The sequence below is a fragment of the Aedes albopictus genome, chromosome 2 (assembly GCF_035046485.1).
Source record: "Aedes albopictus strain Foshan chromosome 2, AalbF5, whole genome shotgun sequence".
Classification (NCBI taxonomy): Eukaryota; Metazoa; Arthropoda; class Insecta; order Diptera; family Culicidae; genus Aedes; species Aedes albopictus.
Genome location: NC_085137.1, coordinates 298,413,035 through 298,430,122, shown reverse-complemented (window position 1 = coordinate 298,430,122; position 17,088 = coordinate 298,413,035). Strand labels below are relative to the sequence as shown.

The following is a 17,088-nucleotide window of genomic DNA, read 5'->3' as shown; positions in this document are numbered from 1 at the left end:
AAAATCCCATATATCTTCTAAAAAGCCCCAACATTCCTTATAAAATCCCCAATATCTCCTCAAATTTCCAATGTTCTTGAAGAATCCCCAACTTCTCCTAAGAGGTCCAACTAAATCTAACGAATCCCAAAGGTATCATTTCCTAAGGACCCATAAGTTCCGATTACCCTCCATAATATCTCCTACAATTGCCAACGCTCCTTGAAAAGTTCCCAATATCTTCTAAAATTCCCCAACGTCATGAAAAATCTCCAATATCTCCTGAAAATCCCCAAAGTTTCTTAAAAATCTCCAATTTCTCCTAAAAATCCCCAATGTTCCCTTAAAATCCCCAATATCTTCTTAAGAATCCCCAATGTTCCTTAAAAATTTTCAATGTTCCTTAAAAATCCACAATATCTCCTAAAAATCCCCAATGTTCCTTAAGAATCCCCAACTTCTCCTAAAATGTCCAACTTGTTGATTAGATTCCCCAAAGGTATCATTTCCCAAGGACCCATATGATTCCTAAGTTCCCTCAACCCTCCCCAATATCTCCTAAAAATCCCCAATGTTCCTTAAAAATCCCCAATATCTCCTAAAATTCCCAATGTTCCTTAAGATTCCCCAACTTCTCCTAAAATGTCCAACTTGTTGATTAGATTCCCCAAAGGTATCAGATCCCAAGGACCCCCATGGTACCTAAGTTCCCTTTTCCCCTTCCCAATATCTCCTAAAATTCCCCAATGTTCCTTAAAAATCCTCAATGTTTCTTAAAAAGCCCCAATTTCTCCTAAAAATCCCCAATGTTTCTTAAGAATCCCCAACTTCTCCTAAAATGGCCAACTTGTTGATTAGATTCCCCAAAGGTATCAATTGCCGTGGACCGCCATGATTCCTAAGTTCCCTTTACCCTACCCAATATCGCCTTAAAATCCCCAATGTCCCTTAAGAATCCCCAACTTCTCCTAAAATGTCGAACTTGTTGATTAGATTCCCCAAAGGTATCATATCCCAAGGACCCCCATGATTCTTAAGTTCCCTTTTCCCCTTCCCAATATCTTCTAATAACCCCCAATTTTCCTTAAAAATCCTCAATGTTCCTTAAAAATCCCCAATATCTCCTTAAAATCCCCAATGTTCCTCAAGAATCCCCAACTTCTCCTAAAATGATCGACTTGTCGATTAGATTCCCCAAAGGTATCATATCCCGAGGACCGCCATGATTCCTAAGTTCTTTTACCCTTCTCAATATCTTCTAAAAATCCCCAATGTTCCTTAAAAATCCCCAATATATCCTAAAATAGTCAACTTGTTGATTAGATTCCCCAATATCGCCGAAAAATCCCCAATGTCTATTAAGAATCCCTAACTTCTAATAAAATGGCCAACTTGTTGATAAGATTCCCCAAAGGTTCCCCCATGATTCCTAAGTTCCCCATACCATCCCCAATATCTCCTAAAAATCCCCAATGTGCCTAAAAAATCCCCAATAGTCCTTAAAAATCCTCAATATCTCCTAAAAATCCCCAATGTTCCTTAATTATCCATAACTTCTTCTAAACTGTCCAACTTGTTGATTAGATTCCCCAAAGGTATCATTTCTCAAGGACCCCCATGATTCCAAAGTTCTCTTTACCCGCCCCAATATCTCCTAAAAATCCCCAATGTTCCTTAAAAATCCTCAATATTCCTTAAAATGCCCCAATATCTCCTAAAAATCCCCAATGCTTCTTAAGAATCCCGAACTTCTCCTAAAATGGCCAACTTGTTGATTAGATTCCCCAAAGGTATCATTTCCCGAGGACCGCCATGATTCCTAAGTTCCCTTTACCCTACCCAATATCGCCTTAAAATCCCCAATGTCCCTTAAGAATCCCCAACTTCTCCTAAAATGTCCAACTTGTTGATTAGATTCCCCAAAGGTATCATATCCCAAGGACCCCCATGATTCTTAAGTTCCTTTTTCCCTTCCCAATGTCTCCTAAAAATCCCCAATGTTCCTTAAAAATCCCCGACATCTCCTAAAAATCCCCAATGTCCCTTAAGAATCCCCAACTTCTCCTAAAATGTCCGACATGTCGATTAGATTCCCCAAAGGTATCATTTCCCGAGGACCGCCATGATTCCTAAGTTCCCTTTACCCTACCCAATATCTCCTAAAAATCCCCAATGTTCCTTAAAAATCCCCAATATCTCCTAAAATGGTCAACTTGTTGATTAGATTCCCCAATATCGCCTAAAAATCCCCAATGTTTCTTAAGAATCCCCAACTTCTCCTAAAATGTCCAACTTGTTGATTAGATTCCCCAAAGGTATCAAATCCCAAGGACCCCCATGATTCCTAAGTTCCCTTTAACCGTCCCAATATCTCCTAAAAATCCCCAATGTTCCTTAAAAATCACCAATATCTCCTTAAAATCCCCAATGTCCCTTAAGAATACCCAACTTCTCCTAAAATGTCGAACTTGTTGATTAGATTCCCCAAAGGTATCATATCCCAAGGACCCCCATGATTCTTAAGTTCCCTTTTCCCCTTCCCAATATCTTCTAATAACCCCCAATTTTCCTTAAAAATCCTCAATGTTCCTTAAAAATCCCCAATATCTCCTTAAAATCCCCAATGTTCCTCAAGAATCCCCAACTTCTCCTAAAATGATCGACTTGTCGATTAGATTCCCCAAAGGTATCATATCCCGAGGACCGCCATGATTCCTAAGTTCTTTTACCCTTCTCAATATCTTCTAAAAATCCCCAATGTTCCTTAAAAATCCCCAATATATCCTAAAATAGTCAGCTTGTTGATTAGATTCCCCAATATCGCCGAAAAATCCCCAATGTCTATTAAGAATCCCTAACTTCTAATAAAATGGCCAACTTGTTGATAAGATTCCCCAAAGGTTCCCCCATGATTCCTAAGTTCCCCATACCATCCCCAATATCTCCTAAAAATCCCCAATGTGCCTAAAAAATCCCCAATAGTCCTTAAAAATCCTCAATATCTCCTAAAAATCCCCAATGTTCCTTAATTATCCATAACTTCTTCTAAACTGTCCAACTTGTTGATTAGATTCCCCAAAGGTATCATTTCTCAAGGACCCCCATGATTCCAAAGTTCTCTTTACCCGCCCCAATATCTCCTAAAAATCCCCAATGTTCCTTAAAAATCCTCAATATTCCTTAAAATGCCCCAATATCTCCTAAAAATCCCCAATGCTTCTTAAGAATCCCGAACTGCTCCTAAAATGGCCAACTTGTTGATTAGATTCCCCAAAGGTATCATTTCCCGAGGACCGCCATGATTCCTAAGTTCCCTTTACCCTACCCAATATCGCCTTAAAATCCCCAATGTCCCTTAAGAATCCCCAACTTCTCCTAAAATGTCCAACTTGTTGATTAGATTCCCCAAAGGTATCATATCCCAAGGACCCCCATGATTCTTAAGTTCCTTTTTCCCTTCCCAATGTCTCCTAAAAATCCCCAATGTTCCTTAAAAATCCCCGACATCTCCTAAAAATCCCCAATGTCCCTTAAGAATCCCCAACTTCTCCTAAAATGTCCGACATGTCGATTAGATTCCCCAAAGGTATCATTTCCCGAGGACCGCCATGATTCCTAAGTTCCCTTTACCCTACCCAATATCTCCTAAAAATCCCCAATGTTCCTTAAAAATCCCCAATATCCCTTAAAATGGTCAACTTGTTGATTAGATTCCCCAATATCGCCTAAAAATCCCCAATGTTTCTTAAGAATCCCCAACTTCTCCTAAAATGTCCAACTTGTTGATTAGATTCCCCAAAGGTATCAAATCCCAAGGACCCCCATGATTCCTAAGGTCCCTTTAACCGTCCCAATATCTCCTAAAAATCCCCAATGTTCCTTAAAAATCACCAATATCTCCTTAAAATCCCCAATGTCCCTTAAGAATACCCAACTTCTCCTAAAATGGACAATTTGTTGATTAGATTCCCCAAAGGTATCATTTCCCAAGGACGGCCATGATTCCTAAGTTCCCTCTACCCTCCCTAATATCGCCTAAATATCCCCAATGTCCCTTAAAAATCACCAATATCTCCTAAAAATCCCCAATGTCCCTTAAGAATACCCAACTTCTCCTAAAATGGACAATTTGTTGATTAGATTCCCCAAAGGTATCATTTCCCAAGGACGGCCATGATTCCTAAGTTCCCTCTACCCTCCCCAATATCGCCTAAATATCCCCAATGTCCCTTAAAAATCCCCAATATCTCCTAAAATGGTCAACTTGTTGATTATATTCCCCAATATCGCCTAAAAATTCCCAATGTCCCTTAAGAATCCCCAACTTCTCCTAAAATGTCCAACCCCCATGATTCCTAAGTTCCCTTTATCCGCCCCAATATCTCCTTAAAATCCCCAATGTTCCTTAAAAATCCCCAATATCGCCTAAAAATCCCCAATGTCCCTTAAGAATCCCCAACTTCTCCTAAAATGGCCAATTTGTTGATTAGATTCCCCAAAGGTATCATTTCCCAAGGACGGCCATGATTCCTAAGTTCCCTCTACCCTCCCCAATATCGCCTAAATATCCCCAATGTCCCTTAAGAATCCCCAACTTCTCCTAAAATGGCCAACTTGTTGATTAGATTCCCCAAAGGTATCATTTCCCAAGGACCCCCATTATTCCTCAGTTCTCTTTCCCCTTCCCAATATCTCCTAAAAATCCCCAATGTTCCTTAAAAATCCCCAATGTTCCTTAAAAAGCCCCAGTATCTCCTAAAAATCCCCAATGTTTCTTAAGAATCCCCAACTTCTCCTAAAATGTCCAACTTGTTGATTAGATTCCCCAAAGGTATCAATTCCCGTGGACCCCCATGATTCCTGAGTTCCCTTTACCCTACCCAATATCGCCTGAAAATCCCCAATGTCCCTTAAAAATCCCCAATATCTCCTAAAATGTCCAATTTGTTGATTAGATTCCCCAAAGGTATCAAATCCCAAGGACCCCCATGATTCCTAAGTTCCCTTTACCCGCCCCAATATCTCCTAAAAATCCCCAATGTTCCTTAAAAATCACCAATATCCCCTTAAAATCCCCAATGTCCCTTAAGAATCCCCAACTTCTCCTAAAATGGACAATTTGTTGATTAGATTCCCCAAAGGTATCATTTCCCAAGGACGGCCATGATTCCTAAGTTCCCTCTACCCTCCCCAATATCGCCTAAATATCCCCAATGTCCCTTAAAAATCCCCAATATCTCCTAAAATGGTCAACTTGTTGATTATATTCCCCAATATCGCCTAAAAATTCCCAATGTCCCTTAAGAATCCCCAACTTCTCCTAAAATGTCCAACCCCCATGATTCCTAAGTTCCCTTTATCCGCCCCAATATCTCCTTAAAATCCCCAATGTTCCTTAAAAATCCCCAATATCGCCTAAAAATCCCCAATGTCCCTTAAGAATCCCCAACTTCTCCTAAAATGGCCAATTTGTTGATTAGATTCCCCAAAGGTATCATTTCCAGTGGACGGCCATGATTCCTAAGTTCCCTCTACCCTCCCCAATATCGCCTAAATATCCCCAATGTCCCTTAAGAATCCCCAACTTCTCCTAAAATGGCCAACTTGTTGATTAGATTCTCCCAAGGTATCATTTCTCAAGGACGGCCATGATTGGTTCCAAAGGAATTTATTGCTGTATGTTTTACAACTGAGCTGAGAAACAGGCTCTGTCCCAGAGGGAGTGTTATGCAAGAAATTAGAAGAATCATCCTTGCACATCATACAAAAAAAAATGAAATGCATCAAATAAGTGCATGCTCTAAATGACCGCACGCACAGACCCCCCCCCATCTGAACAGCACCGCAGCAGAGCTACGAGTGCGAATGATTTAAATGGTTGCTGTTGCGACGACGGCTACCATCGAAGCGCCCCCCGAAAGCTTAGACGTTTCTCATGCGAATGTGTGAGACGAATACCTATACTATGGGAAGCTGTCAGATAGGTTATCAGAAAATAGCAAATCATCGTTGTGGATGCAGAATTGTGAACTATAAAGTGAATTGGAAATTTGTTTATTTGAACTTATAATACTAATTAAAACTACCTAATTACAGATCACAACATAAACTATTACTAAATTACCCTAGCTATATTGCAAACCGTGAAATTTATTTGCCTAGTACGGGACCAATTGTAAGTAGAATTAGTTCTTTTTTAATGCAATTCAATCACGAATAAATTTACAGCTTTGAGCTGATTTCACCGGGAACATTGGCGAATTTTGCTCCAAAGACCTCCGAACGGCAATCCACCGCAACAGTCTCAAAGAATTGTTCGAGATACATATCAACATGCAAGGATCCTTTGTCCGCCAGACGCGGTCGAAAAGTAGAGCGATCCAAGATGCAGCAGGCAGTAGTTCTCAACCTGTTCGTAGTGACGGTGCACGGCTAAACGTTCCGGAATCAATCGAAGAAGCATTCGAGCCTTCACTGATAGACATCGAGCACGGCGGTGATCATGATTGTGCAAAATGTGGACGACCCAACAACGCCGAGTTGTACATGGTACAGTGCGGAAAGTGCAAGCACTGGTACCACTTCTCGTGTGAGAACTTGGACACAGTTACAGCACGATCAAGTGTCTTTGTCTGTGCAAAATGCAAAGTGGTAGACCCACCGCCCCCTGGTAGTTCACGAACCAGATCGAGTGCTTCGAGTGCGAAAAGGGCCCAAATAGCTCGGGATCTTCTACGGTTGGAGGAAGAAAGGTGCCTGCGCGAAAAGTTAGAGAACGAACGGTTGCAGAACGAGAAGCTACTGGTCGAGAAAGCAATGAATGAAAAGCTGGAACGAGAGAAGGAGTATCTGGCTCGGAAGCATGAGCTGCTTCGTCAGCAGGATGAAGAGGTGCTGAGTATAAGGAGTAGCCGCTCCAGTCGAAGTGGGGCAAGCAGCAGACAAAAGGTGGAAGACTGGTTCAACCACCAACAAGTGTCTGACGCACTCCCAGTTGAGTCAAATCAAAAGAAACTTCAACAAGTCTCATCCGATCAACTTGCCGGACCAGCCGGTTCATCGACTCCCATGGAAACCAGCAGGGTGGTTGACATGAATCTTCAGCGAGTCCCAGCCGAGATCGAAGTAGAATCAGTTCCACGTACCGCCGACAGCATTTCTATCGGTGACAGTCCGGTCGAATACGATTTGCATCAAAACGACCAACAAAGACAGAGTGCGGAAAGACAGTCAAACGTTCCAAACTTACCCTTGGTGAATATTCAACCGTACGTTCGTCTTCTTGAAGATTCGAATCCCACGAGTTCTTTCATTCCAAAGCGGTTGACTACGGACATCCGTCCGAGAATTGTAACGAAGATAAGGCCACCGGTACCCTATGCAGTGTGGCAACGCGAAACGTGCGAGATGCGGAGGCAGCATGATCGCGGACAGCGGCAGTTAGGTGAGGTCGAGGAATCCTATAGTCAACAGCAGCGGGAACAGGAATTGATTCGTCGTCTGAAGCGATCCGAGGAAGAGCGTGAGCAGGACAGACAACGTCTGGAAGATATCGAAGCTGTTCTGAAAATGCAACACGACGTCGAAACGCAGCACCAACAGGAAAATGATGTACGTAGGAAGCGAGAACTGGATCTAGTTAACCAACTGAAGCTTTTCGAAAAACGATACGAACAGGAGCAAGCAAGACGAGCGGAAGAGAAGCAGTCATTCATGGCGAAGGAGGAAAAGTTGATCGAACAGTTGGAAATTCTACGCCTGAGCTGTGAGCAATATTCGGCAGCGGAACAGCGCTCAGCGGCCGAGTGTATTTCGGCGGCGGAACAGCGCTCAGCAGCTGAACATCTCTCGGTGACGAACACACGCATACCAGCGGAACAGAACGTTAACTTCCAAGGAACGTTCCAGCGAGGTTTAGCCGTGAGTACAAACCCACCAGCGGTTCCGGTAAGTGGTACGCAAAACAATGTTTCAAACAGAGTGTCCCCTTGCCCAAGTGCCGTTAGTCAGGATAGGAGAGTAGGAACACCCAATGCAAACTTTGTACCTCCAAGGTTAGGGCCACCTTTGACAGATCCGTTAGGGCAATCTCAGTTCGATCCGAATGACTCCGCTAACCAGAACCGTTTCGCGCCCTTGCACTGCCAATCAGTGATGCAGGGCCCGAATCCGCAACAGTTGGCAGCGAGGCAGGTCATATCCAGAGATCTTCCAGTGTTCAGTGGCGATCCCATCGAATGGCCACTCTTCATCAGTAGCTACAACCATTCCACCGTGGCGTGTGGCTACACCGACTCGGAAAATCTCCTACGTTTACAACGATCGCTGAAAGGAGTCGCCAAGGAAGCTGTTAGCAGTTTCCTTCTCCATCCGTTCACCGTACCGCAGGTTCTATCGACGCTTCAGACACTGTACGGAAGACCAGAACAGATCGTTCACAATCTGGTCGCCAAGGTCCGAGGAACACCTGCCCCCAAAGCGGAAAAACTGGAGACGTTGATTCAGTTTGGCTTAGCCGTCCAAAACTTGTGTGGACACTTGCAAGCGGTGGGAATGGAAAATCACCTTTCTAATCCCATCCTTTTGCAAGAGCTCGTGGATAAGCTGCCGGCCAACATAAAGTTCAACTGGGCACTGCACCAAGAGAACTTACCACTAGTTGATCTGAAGGCGTTCAGCGAGTACATGAGGAAGGTCACAACCGCCACTAGTGGAGTAACGAACTTTTCTGTCGCAGTAAAACCAACAAAGGACGATAAGCCTCGGCACAAAGACAAGGTGTTCGTGAACGCTCACGCGGCCCATGAGCAGAAGGAAGCAGTGCAAGCTGCCAACTCATCTGGTGATCGGCAAGGGCGAACTAAAAGCGGAAAAGACAAGCCAGTCATAGCAAACAAAAGTTGTCCTGCATGCGGCGCTTACGACCACACAGCTGCGAGTTGTGGAATCTTCAAGAAGCTGTCGATTGATGGACGGTGGAATTTCGTCAAGGAAAACAAACTGTGCCGTCGATGTCTCGTTTCCCACACACGCTGGCCATGCGAAGGAGAGGTTTGCGGTATCAACAACTGTGACAAGCGCCACCATCGTCTACTACACTCGGAGCCTATCAAGAAACAGCCAGTTACCGATGCCACTGTTACCATCCACCGTCAGCCCATTTCATCGACGTTGTTCAAGATTCTGCCTGTGACATTGTACGGGAAGAATAGTTCGGTGAATACGTACGCATTCTTGGACGACGGCTCATCTGTGACTATCGTGGAAAAAGCTATTGCAGACGAACTGGGAGTAAACGGGCGAGCGCATTCCTTGTGCATCCATTGGACTAGTGGAGTAAACAAGAAAATTGCAACTACGGAACTGGACACGCTGAGCATTTCGGAACTTGGGGGTGACACGCGTTTCCACCTGTCCGAAGTGTATACCGTCGAGAATCTAGGACTACCGGAACAGTCGCTGGATGCTGTACAACTGGCGAAGGAGTTCCAGCATCTGCGTCGTCTACCAGTCAGCAGTTATCGAGGGGCCGTGCCTGGACTGTTGATCGGTTTGAGTAACTCGCACCTGTTGACGACAACGAAACTTCGAGAAGGCCAAGAACGAGAACCAATCGCTGCAAAAACTCGCATTGGCTGGGTCGTATGTGGTCGCGTACGAGGGGGAGAAGAAAACTTCCAGCACCGTCAAATGCACATATGCGCCGACACGACAGAGCATGACCTTCACGACTACGTACGCGAGTTTTTCTCGGTGGAAAGCTTAGGAGTTGCCTTGGCTCCTAACTTGGAGGGAAGTGAAGACCAACGAGCGCGCAAAATTCTTGAGGACACTACAGTTCGGACCGCAAGTGGGAAGTTCGAAACCGGACTGCTTTGGAAAACAGATTCCATCGAGTTCCCGGACAGCCGTCCGATGGCGGAGCGTCGATTAAGATGTCTTGAGAAGCGTTTGCAAAGGGACTCGAAGCTGTACGACAGCATACGGCAACAGATGGCAGACTATGAATCGAAAGGTTACGTCCACGTAGTAACGAAGAAAGAAATGGCAGAATTCGATCCTCGGCGTATCTGGTTCCTTCCTTTAGGAATCGTGCTGAACCCAAACAAACCGGGAAAAGTGCGAGTAATTTGGGATGCGGCGGCGAAAGTGAACGGAGTGTCGTTGAACTCGATGCTCCTCAAAGGTCCTGATCTGTTGACGCCGCAATTGTACGTGACCTTCAAATTTCGGGAACGTGAAGTGGCGTTTTCCGCAGACATCCAGGAAATGTTCCTGCAAGTTGGAATCAGGAAGGAAGACCGAAGTGCGCTGTTATTCGTCTTTCGTAACACACCGACCGAACCGTTTGTGACCATGGCGTCTGACGTCGCCATTTTCGGAGCAACATGTTCTCCCGCACAGTCACAGTACGTGAAGAACCGTAACGCAACGGAGAATGAAATACGCTATCCAAGAGCAGCATCAGCGATCAAGAATAAGCATTACGTTGACGACTACCTTGATAGCGTTGACACAGAAGAAGAAGCCATAGAACTAGCGTTGGAGGTAGCAGAAGTCCACCGGAAAGCAGGCTTCCATATCCGGAACTGGGTATCAAACCGATCCTCGGTTCTGGACGCCATCGGAGATGAGAACCCCTCTACAGTGAAAAGCCTGTCTATGAACAGCCACAGTGGTTTCGAGCGGGTGCTGGGAATATCGTGGTTGCCAAGCGAAGACGTGTTCTGCTTCACGATCAGCCTACAAGAGGAACTGGAAAGGAAGACGGCGCCGACTAAGAGGGCGATGTTAAGTTTTGTTATGAAGATTTACGATCCATTGGGACTAGTCGGCTCACTGGTAGTTCAAGGGAAAATACTGCTGCAAGATGTCTGGAGAGCGAAGGTGGATTGGGACCAAAAGATACCCGAAGAACTGTTTGTGCGATGGAAGCTATGGCTGCAGGGTTTGAAGGAGTTAGACAACGTACGAATCCCTCGAAGCTACTTTCCGGGGTACGATCCTACCTGCTACGAAGACCTGGAGCTCCACATATTCGTGGACGGAAGTGCGCAAGCATACTCATCTGTAGCATACTTCCGCGTTCACGATCGGGGACAGATACGATGTGCGCTAGTGGCGTCTAAAACGAAGGTAGCTCCACTACAGTTGACCTCCGTACCTCGATTGGAGTTGCAAGCCGCCGTGATTGGTGCACGTCTGCGTAAGACCATTGAAGATGGTCATTCAGTCCGGATCAAACGAACGTTCTATTGGAGCGACTCAAGCACCGTCATTTCGTGGGTAAAGTCAGATTCTCGAAGGTATCGGCAGTACGTGGCGTTCAGAGTCAACGAGATCCTGAGCCTGTCGAAGACGGAAGAGTGGCATTGGTTGGGTACCAAAATCAACGTAGCCGATGAAGCCACAAAATGGGGTAAAGGTCCAAACTGCAAGCCCGAAAGCCGATGGATGCGTGGACCGGCGTTTCTGTACAACGACGAACAGGATTGGCCGAAGGACAAGTTCGAGGGAGCGGCACATGCTACAGAAGAGGAGCTGCGGCCTGCTTACGTCTGCAGCCACTTTTTATCATTTCCGGTAGTCGAAGTGTCGCGGTTTTCCAAATTCGAGCGGCTACTACGAGGCTTGGCGTTTGCTCGCCGATTCGGCGAAAAGCTTCTGCGGCGAATCAGGAAAATGAAGAGCGATGAAACTACGGATATCAGCAGTGAGGATTTGCAAATTGCGGAAAGAAGTCTCTGGCGGTATGCTCAGTCGGACGGATACGCAGATGAAGTTGCTACAATGAACTGGAACGCGCAAACGGCTCCCAAAAATAGGCGTGCGCTGAGCCGAAGCAGTCCACTAGCGAATCTCCCACCGATGCTAGACGAACATGGATTGTTGCGCGTAGATGGTCGGGTTGCTGCTGCAGACTGCATAGATCGAGATACCAAGTTCCCGATAATACTGCCTAAAGGACACTCGATTACCAACTTGTTACTGGACTGGTACCACCGAAAATTTCGTCACGCCAACAATGAAACGGTCGTGAATGAAATTCGTCAGAAGTTTTACATCCCAAAACTGAGATCACAAGTCCGATCCATAGCGAAACGTTGCCAATGGTGTCGTATATACAAATCCGTTCCTGCTATTCCGAAGATGAGTCAACTGCCTCAGTTCCGTATCACACCATATGTTAAACCGTTCACATTTGTAGGCATAGACTACTTCGGGCCCTATACAGTAAAGATCGGCCGTAGCGTGGTAAAACGTTGGGTAGCGATATTTACGTGCCTAACCGTACGGGCTATACACATGGAGCTAGTGCATTCTCTTTCGACCGACTCGTGTAAGAAAGCAGTTCGACGTTTTATCGCTCGCAGAGGAGCGCCGCAAGAAATCTACACGGATAATGGAACAAATTTCATTGGCGCGAGTAGAGAGCTGAACAACGAATTGCAAGAGATTAACGTTAGCCTGGGCAGCACCTTTACGGATACCAACACTCAATGGCGATTCAACCCGCCGTTGGCCCCACACATGGGAGGATGTTGGGAGCGCATGGTTCGATCCGTGAAGACCGCTCTCGGAACATTGCCGGAAACAAGGAAGTTGGACGACGAATCGTTTATGACATTGTTGGCTGAAGCGGAGCATATGGTCAATTCGCGGCCGTTAACGTTTCTGCCTATCGACAGCGAAGAGCAGGAGTCGTTGACTCCCAACCATTTTTTGATGCTCAGCTCTAGTGGAGTTCGACAACCGCTCAAGGCGCCGGTGGATGAGAGAAAGGCGTTGAAGAACAGTTGGGAGCTGATCCAACATAAGTTGGATAGATTTTGGAGTCGTTGGATAACCGAGTACCTACCAATAATATCCCGACGGTCAAAGTGGTTCAGCGACATCGAGCCTATCAAAGAAGGAGCGTTAGTAGTTATCGTCGACGGAAAAATACGGAACCAATGGGTGCGCGGCCGTGTGTGCCGAACATATCCCGGGAAGGACGGAGCTGTGCGTCTAGCGGATGTCGAGACATCTGCCGGAATCTTAAGGAGAAGAGCAGCATGCAACCTCGCAGTTTTGGACGTTACTGGACATGATGAAGAGCATTCGGGTGATCAAAGTGATACGGATATCGGCGGACGCTGTGCAGCTGCGAGTCGCGGGTGTGGTGCCGTAGAACCAGTAGTCGTACGACACGAGGGGGAGGATGTTGCGACGACGGCTACCATCGAAGCGCCCCCCGAAAGCTTAGACGTTTCTCATGCGAATGTGTGAGACGAATACCTATACTATGGGAAGCTGTCAGATAGGTTATCAGAAAATAGCAAATCATCGTTGTGGATGCAGAATTGTGAACTATAAAGTGAATTGGAAATTTGTTTATTTGAACTTATAATACTAATTAAAACTACCTAATTACAGATCACAACATAAACTATTACTAAATTACCCTAGCTATATTGCAAACCGTGAAATTTATTTGCCTAGTACGGGACCAATTGTAAGTAGAATTAGTTCTTTTTTAATGCAATTCAATCACGAATAAATTTACAGCTTTGAGCTGATTTCACCGGGAACATTGGCGAATTTTGCTCCAAAGACCTCCGAACGGCAATCCACCGCAACAGTTGCTCTTGTAAATACACTTTCGTCGGCGCTTTCCTTTCGCTCCGTCGAAAAACAAGTTAACTGCACGTCACACTTAGTATGCGCAAATCCAAACTCCGCCTCGAATGATTCCACAGGCGGAGATGTGACGCGACAAAGAGCGAGCTCGTTTTCTGTATACAATGACATCACCAGCAGCCAAGCCAGCAGCAGTAGTCGTCCTCATGCCATGGAGCAACAGCACACGAACGCACGACGGATAGGGTGATGACCATTGTTTTGGCATGAAGTTAATGCAATTTGGAACGTTATTTTCAAAAACATTTTTTGGCTTAACTATAACTGGTGTCAAAGAAACATTTTTAGGGAACAAGTTCGTGCATGTTTTGTAGAAGAATTTTTTTAACAAAAGCTTTATTTTCATATTTAAATCATCAAAAATGTCCGAAAAAGAGTCGATTTTTTCGACCAATTTTGCATTATTTTTCAATTTAAGGCCTTTTAAACTATTTTTACAAAGTTTACGTCCAAGAGACTAAGAAAGTAGAAGTAATTAGCTTTCAATTCGTGCGCTGAGAAAGTTTGTACGATTGATAGTTTAGTAGATATAGGACTTCAAAGATAACCAAAAATTAAAAACTTAAAATGTGATTAACTCACTTAGCAGTGATTTCCGACCCTATGTTCCATGGGAACTTTTTCATCTCTCATCAAGACCTATCAGCCCTGAAAATATCCAAAACCCGGAACCAAACACCCTGTATATATATATATATATATATATATATATATATATATATATATATATATATATATATATATATATATATATATATATATATATATATATATATATATATATTATAGTACAAGATGAAGATTGTCGCTCTCGTCGCTGTCCGCAACATCTCCGGGCCATGTCTGTCAAACGGTTTGTTTACAGCATCAGCTGGTGGCGATGAAAGGCTAACATACACGCTAAGAAAATGTTACTCTAAAATGAGTAAGATTCACACAAAACTGAGCTAAACTGGAACAGCTCAAAAAATGAGTAAATTGCATTTCCAGCGATAGCGCTGGCGCCGTCTAACAAAAAAAAATCTGATTTTGTTTTAGGAAACGAGTACTCCGCATGTGAGAAAAACTGATTCAGGGTATGTATAATCCAGGGTATAATCAAATGTTGAAATAGAAACATTGAAAGGCAAATGAGAGGAACTAGGAATCCCAACCCAAAATTTTGAGGTTTGCGCGCAATATCAATATCAACACTGTTGTCGTTTCGTAAAATAGACTATACACAGGGAAAAATTTCTACTCAGTGGCTGAGTTGGTCTTACTCAGAAATCGAAAAATCCTTTGTTTTCTTACTCAGTTGCCGTTAAAAGTGGGACAACCCATTGCCAATGGGTTGTCCCTCTTTTAGCCGAAACTGAGTAGGAAAACAAAGGATTTTTCGATTTCTGAGTAAGGCCAACTCAGTCATTGAGTAGAAATTTTTCTCGGTGTAATATCTTTTGTATGTTCTGATTGTTCAATCTACCTTCCGACGCAAGAAGTAAATCAAAACTTATAAATACAAGCACGTTATAATCGAAAGAGAGGAGACTTAAAGAAAGCCTCTTTTCTGCACTTAGGAGTAGGACCTATACACTGAAAATAATCGACACGCCTCATCCATGTTCTTTTACACGTTGATGTATCCTTCAAAGCAGCACGCTATATTAACGTGTAATTCCTTCGAATCAGATGTTGAATAGTTGAGGTTTTAAACTACTGCACAGTGGCCGGAGGCCGGACAAAACCTCAAAAATCGACTTCAATTTTTTATTTTTCTAATATTTTTCCTCCAATATAGATACCTCAACTAAGAAAACCCCAAATTTTTGAGTCATTTGGTCAAAAATTGAGTCTTGTAGATTTTTTCAAAGTTGAGGTTTTGTGTGGTATTTTACTAGTGTTCATTGTCTATATTTTATGAGCTTTCTTCATGAGCTCGTTGTAAAACTTAGGAAGATTTAGATAATGTGACAATATTATTGGTGCTTTTGGGTATGAATAATCATACCATTTCAGGGTTTGTTTACAATCCAATCACAAAATTATTATGTTTTCACAACATGCAAAAATAATGCTTTTTATGTTATTTTGGAGAAAAACTTCGTATCAAAGAGATCCAGTACTTATTTAGGAAACATCAGAAAACGAAGCCGTACCCCGGATCTAACGTGCAATTTTGTCTAGTTTTTGGCTATATAGGTCACTGTTTGCGCATTTTTGCGCTAAGCGCGAAAAAAAAATTTTTTTTCTATCATGTCACAATGGAGCCGCATGGTTGTGTAAGAAGTGATATTCTTTGAAGGTAATATTTAATCTTACCATAATTCAAATTGACTTCAGAATACTAAAAATTTAGTGTCATCCTCTTTCTGGTAAGAGACCTTCACTAAGTCACGTGGGCAAAAGGGGGGAGTTGGTGGTTGATGACTGGATGGCCACAGCTCCAACATTTTTTTATAATTTGTTTTATTTATTTAATTTTTTAACCGAAAAACACAAGAAGGTGGGTGCTCCAGTTAAAAATAGTGAGCTGGAAAAAAGGGGAGTGATGGCTAAGAATTATAAAGCCTTTATTTACATAGATGCTACCTACATCCCGCATTATTAAAGACCACCAAATACAACTAACTTTTTGATCCTTAAAAATAAAATTTAGGCGAAAGCCATTGCTTATTAGTTTTTTTGAACGAATCGTTTTTTCGATTCATCTTAATCGTTAGAAGTGCTCAAAAGGCTTGAAAGCAATCTCTTCACGAACTTCTATCGTAGTTTCAATATATAGTGACACAAATCCGACATCTGCGGGCTTCTTTTCTACGCGCACATCGCTACAGTTTAAAGCAGTAGTCATCTATAAAATATAAAAAGAAATACCCTAAATGGCGTAAAACGCTACGCGTAAACGTCGCAATCACCAAGGCAATTTTTGGTTGTTTTTCTCGATTTTTTGTTCTCTAAAACCTTAAGTTTTATTGTATGTTATTCATGCATTTTCTTAGAACACATTTCAACTGAACGACACACAGAGTGATATAGATTTCGAAAATATTTGCTGGAGCTCAACTGCTCATCATATGATAACTGATCTCTGATGATCGTTTATCAACAACTCCCTTCAATATTGCGAATATGTATGGCAAGTTCTTTATTTATAGGGATATTTTGGTTGCTTCGATAAGTGATAACAGAGACCAACGTACATTACAACCTTAACTCGGACGAGCATATATGAAGTCGTTGAAACGAGATTTAAAAAAGCAGTTCACTATATGAGACTATCTGACCCCATTTTAAATGTTAATTCACCTCCGTGTACCCACCGTAAAACGTCACGTGGTCTATAGAGGATCTCTGAGAATAGACCACGTCTTGTCAGTCAACATTGTTTGTATCTAAATGGATCCATTTAAAAAAAAAAACGTAGGTAATCAATTTTTTCTAATGATT

At 43.4% G+C, this 17,088-nt stretch overlaps 1 protein-coding gene across 4 annotated transcripts; it reads left to right on the top strand.

Moving 5' to 3' along the window:
• Positions 1-5,868: 5,868 nt before the first annotated feature.
• On the top strand, positions 5,869-13,599 carry LOC134288175 (uncharacterized). Of its 4 annotated transcripts, XM_062852129.1 has the most exons (3): positions 5,869-6,016; positions 6,076-6,154; positions 6,208-13,550. In XM_062852129.1, the coding sequence occupies exon 3, from the start codon at positions 6,313-6,315 to the stop codon at positions 13,246-13,248; it is 6,936 nt and encodes a 2,311-aa protein (XP_062708113.1). In that variant the 5' UTR covers positions 5,869-6,016; positions 6,076-6,154; positions 6,208-6,312; the 3' UTR covers positions 13,249-13,550. The 4 variants fall into 4 exon arrangements, 3 of the variants coding, with proteins under 3 accessions (XP_062708113.1, XP_062708112.1, XP_062708111.1); XR_009997791.1 differs by having other exon boundaries at positions 5,869-13,474; positions 13,528-13,599; XM_062852128.1 differs by having other exon boundaries at positions 6,076-13,550.
• The last annotated feature ends 3,489 nt before the right edge of the window (positions 13,600-17,088 follow it).

Excerpts from the sequence above, each read along its gene's own strand:
- LOC134288175 (XM_062852129.1), top strand. The coding sequence starts at position 6,313 with ATGCAAGGATCCTTTGTCCGCCAGACGCGGTCGAAAAGTAGAGCGATC.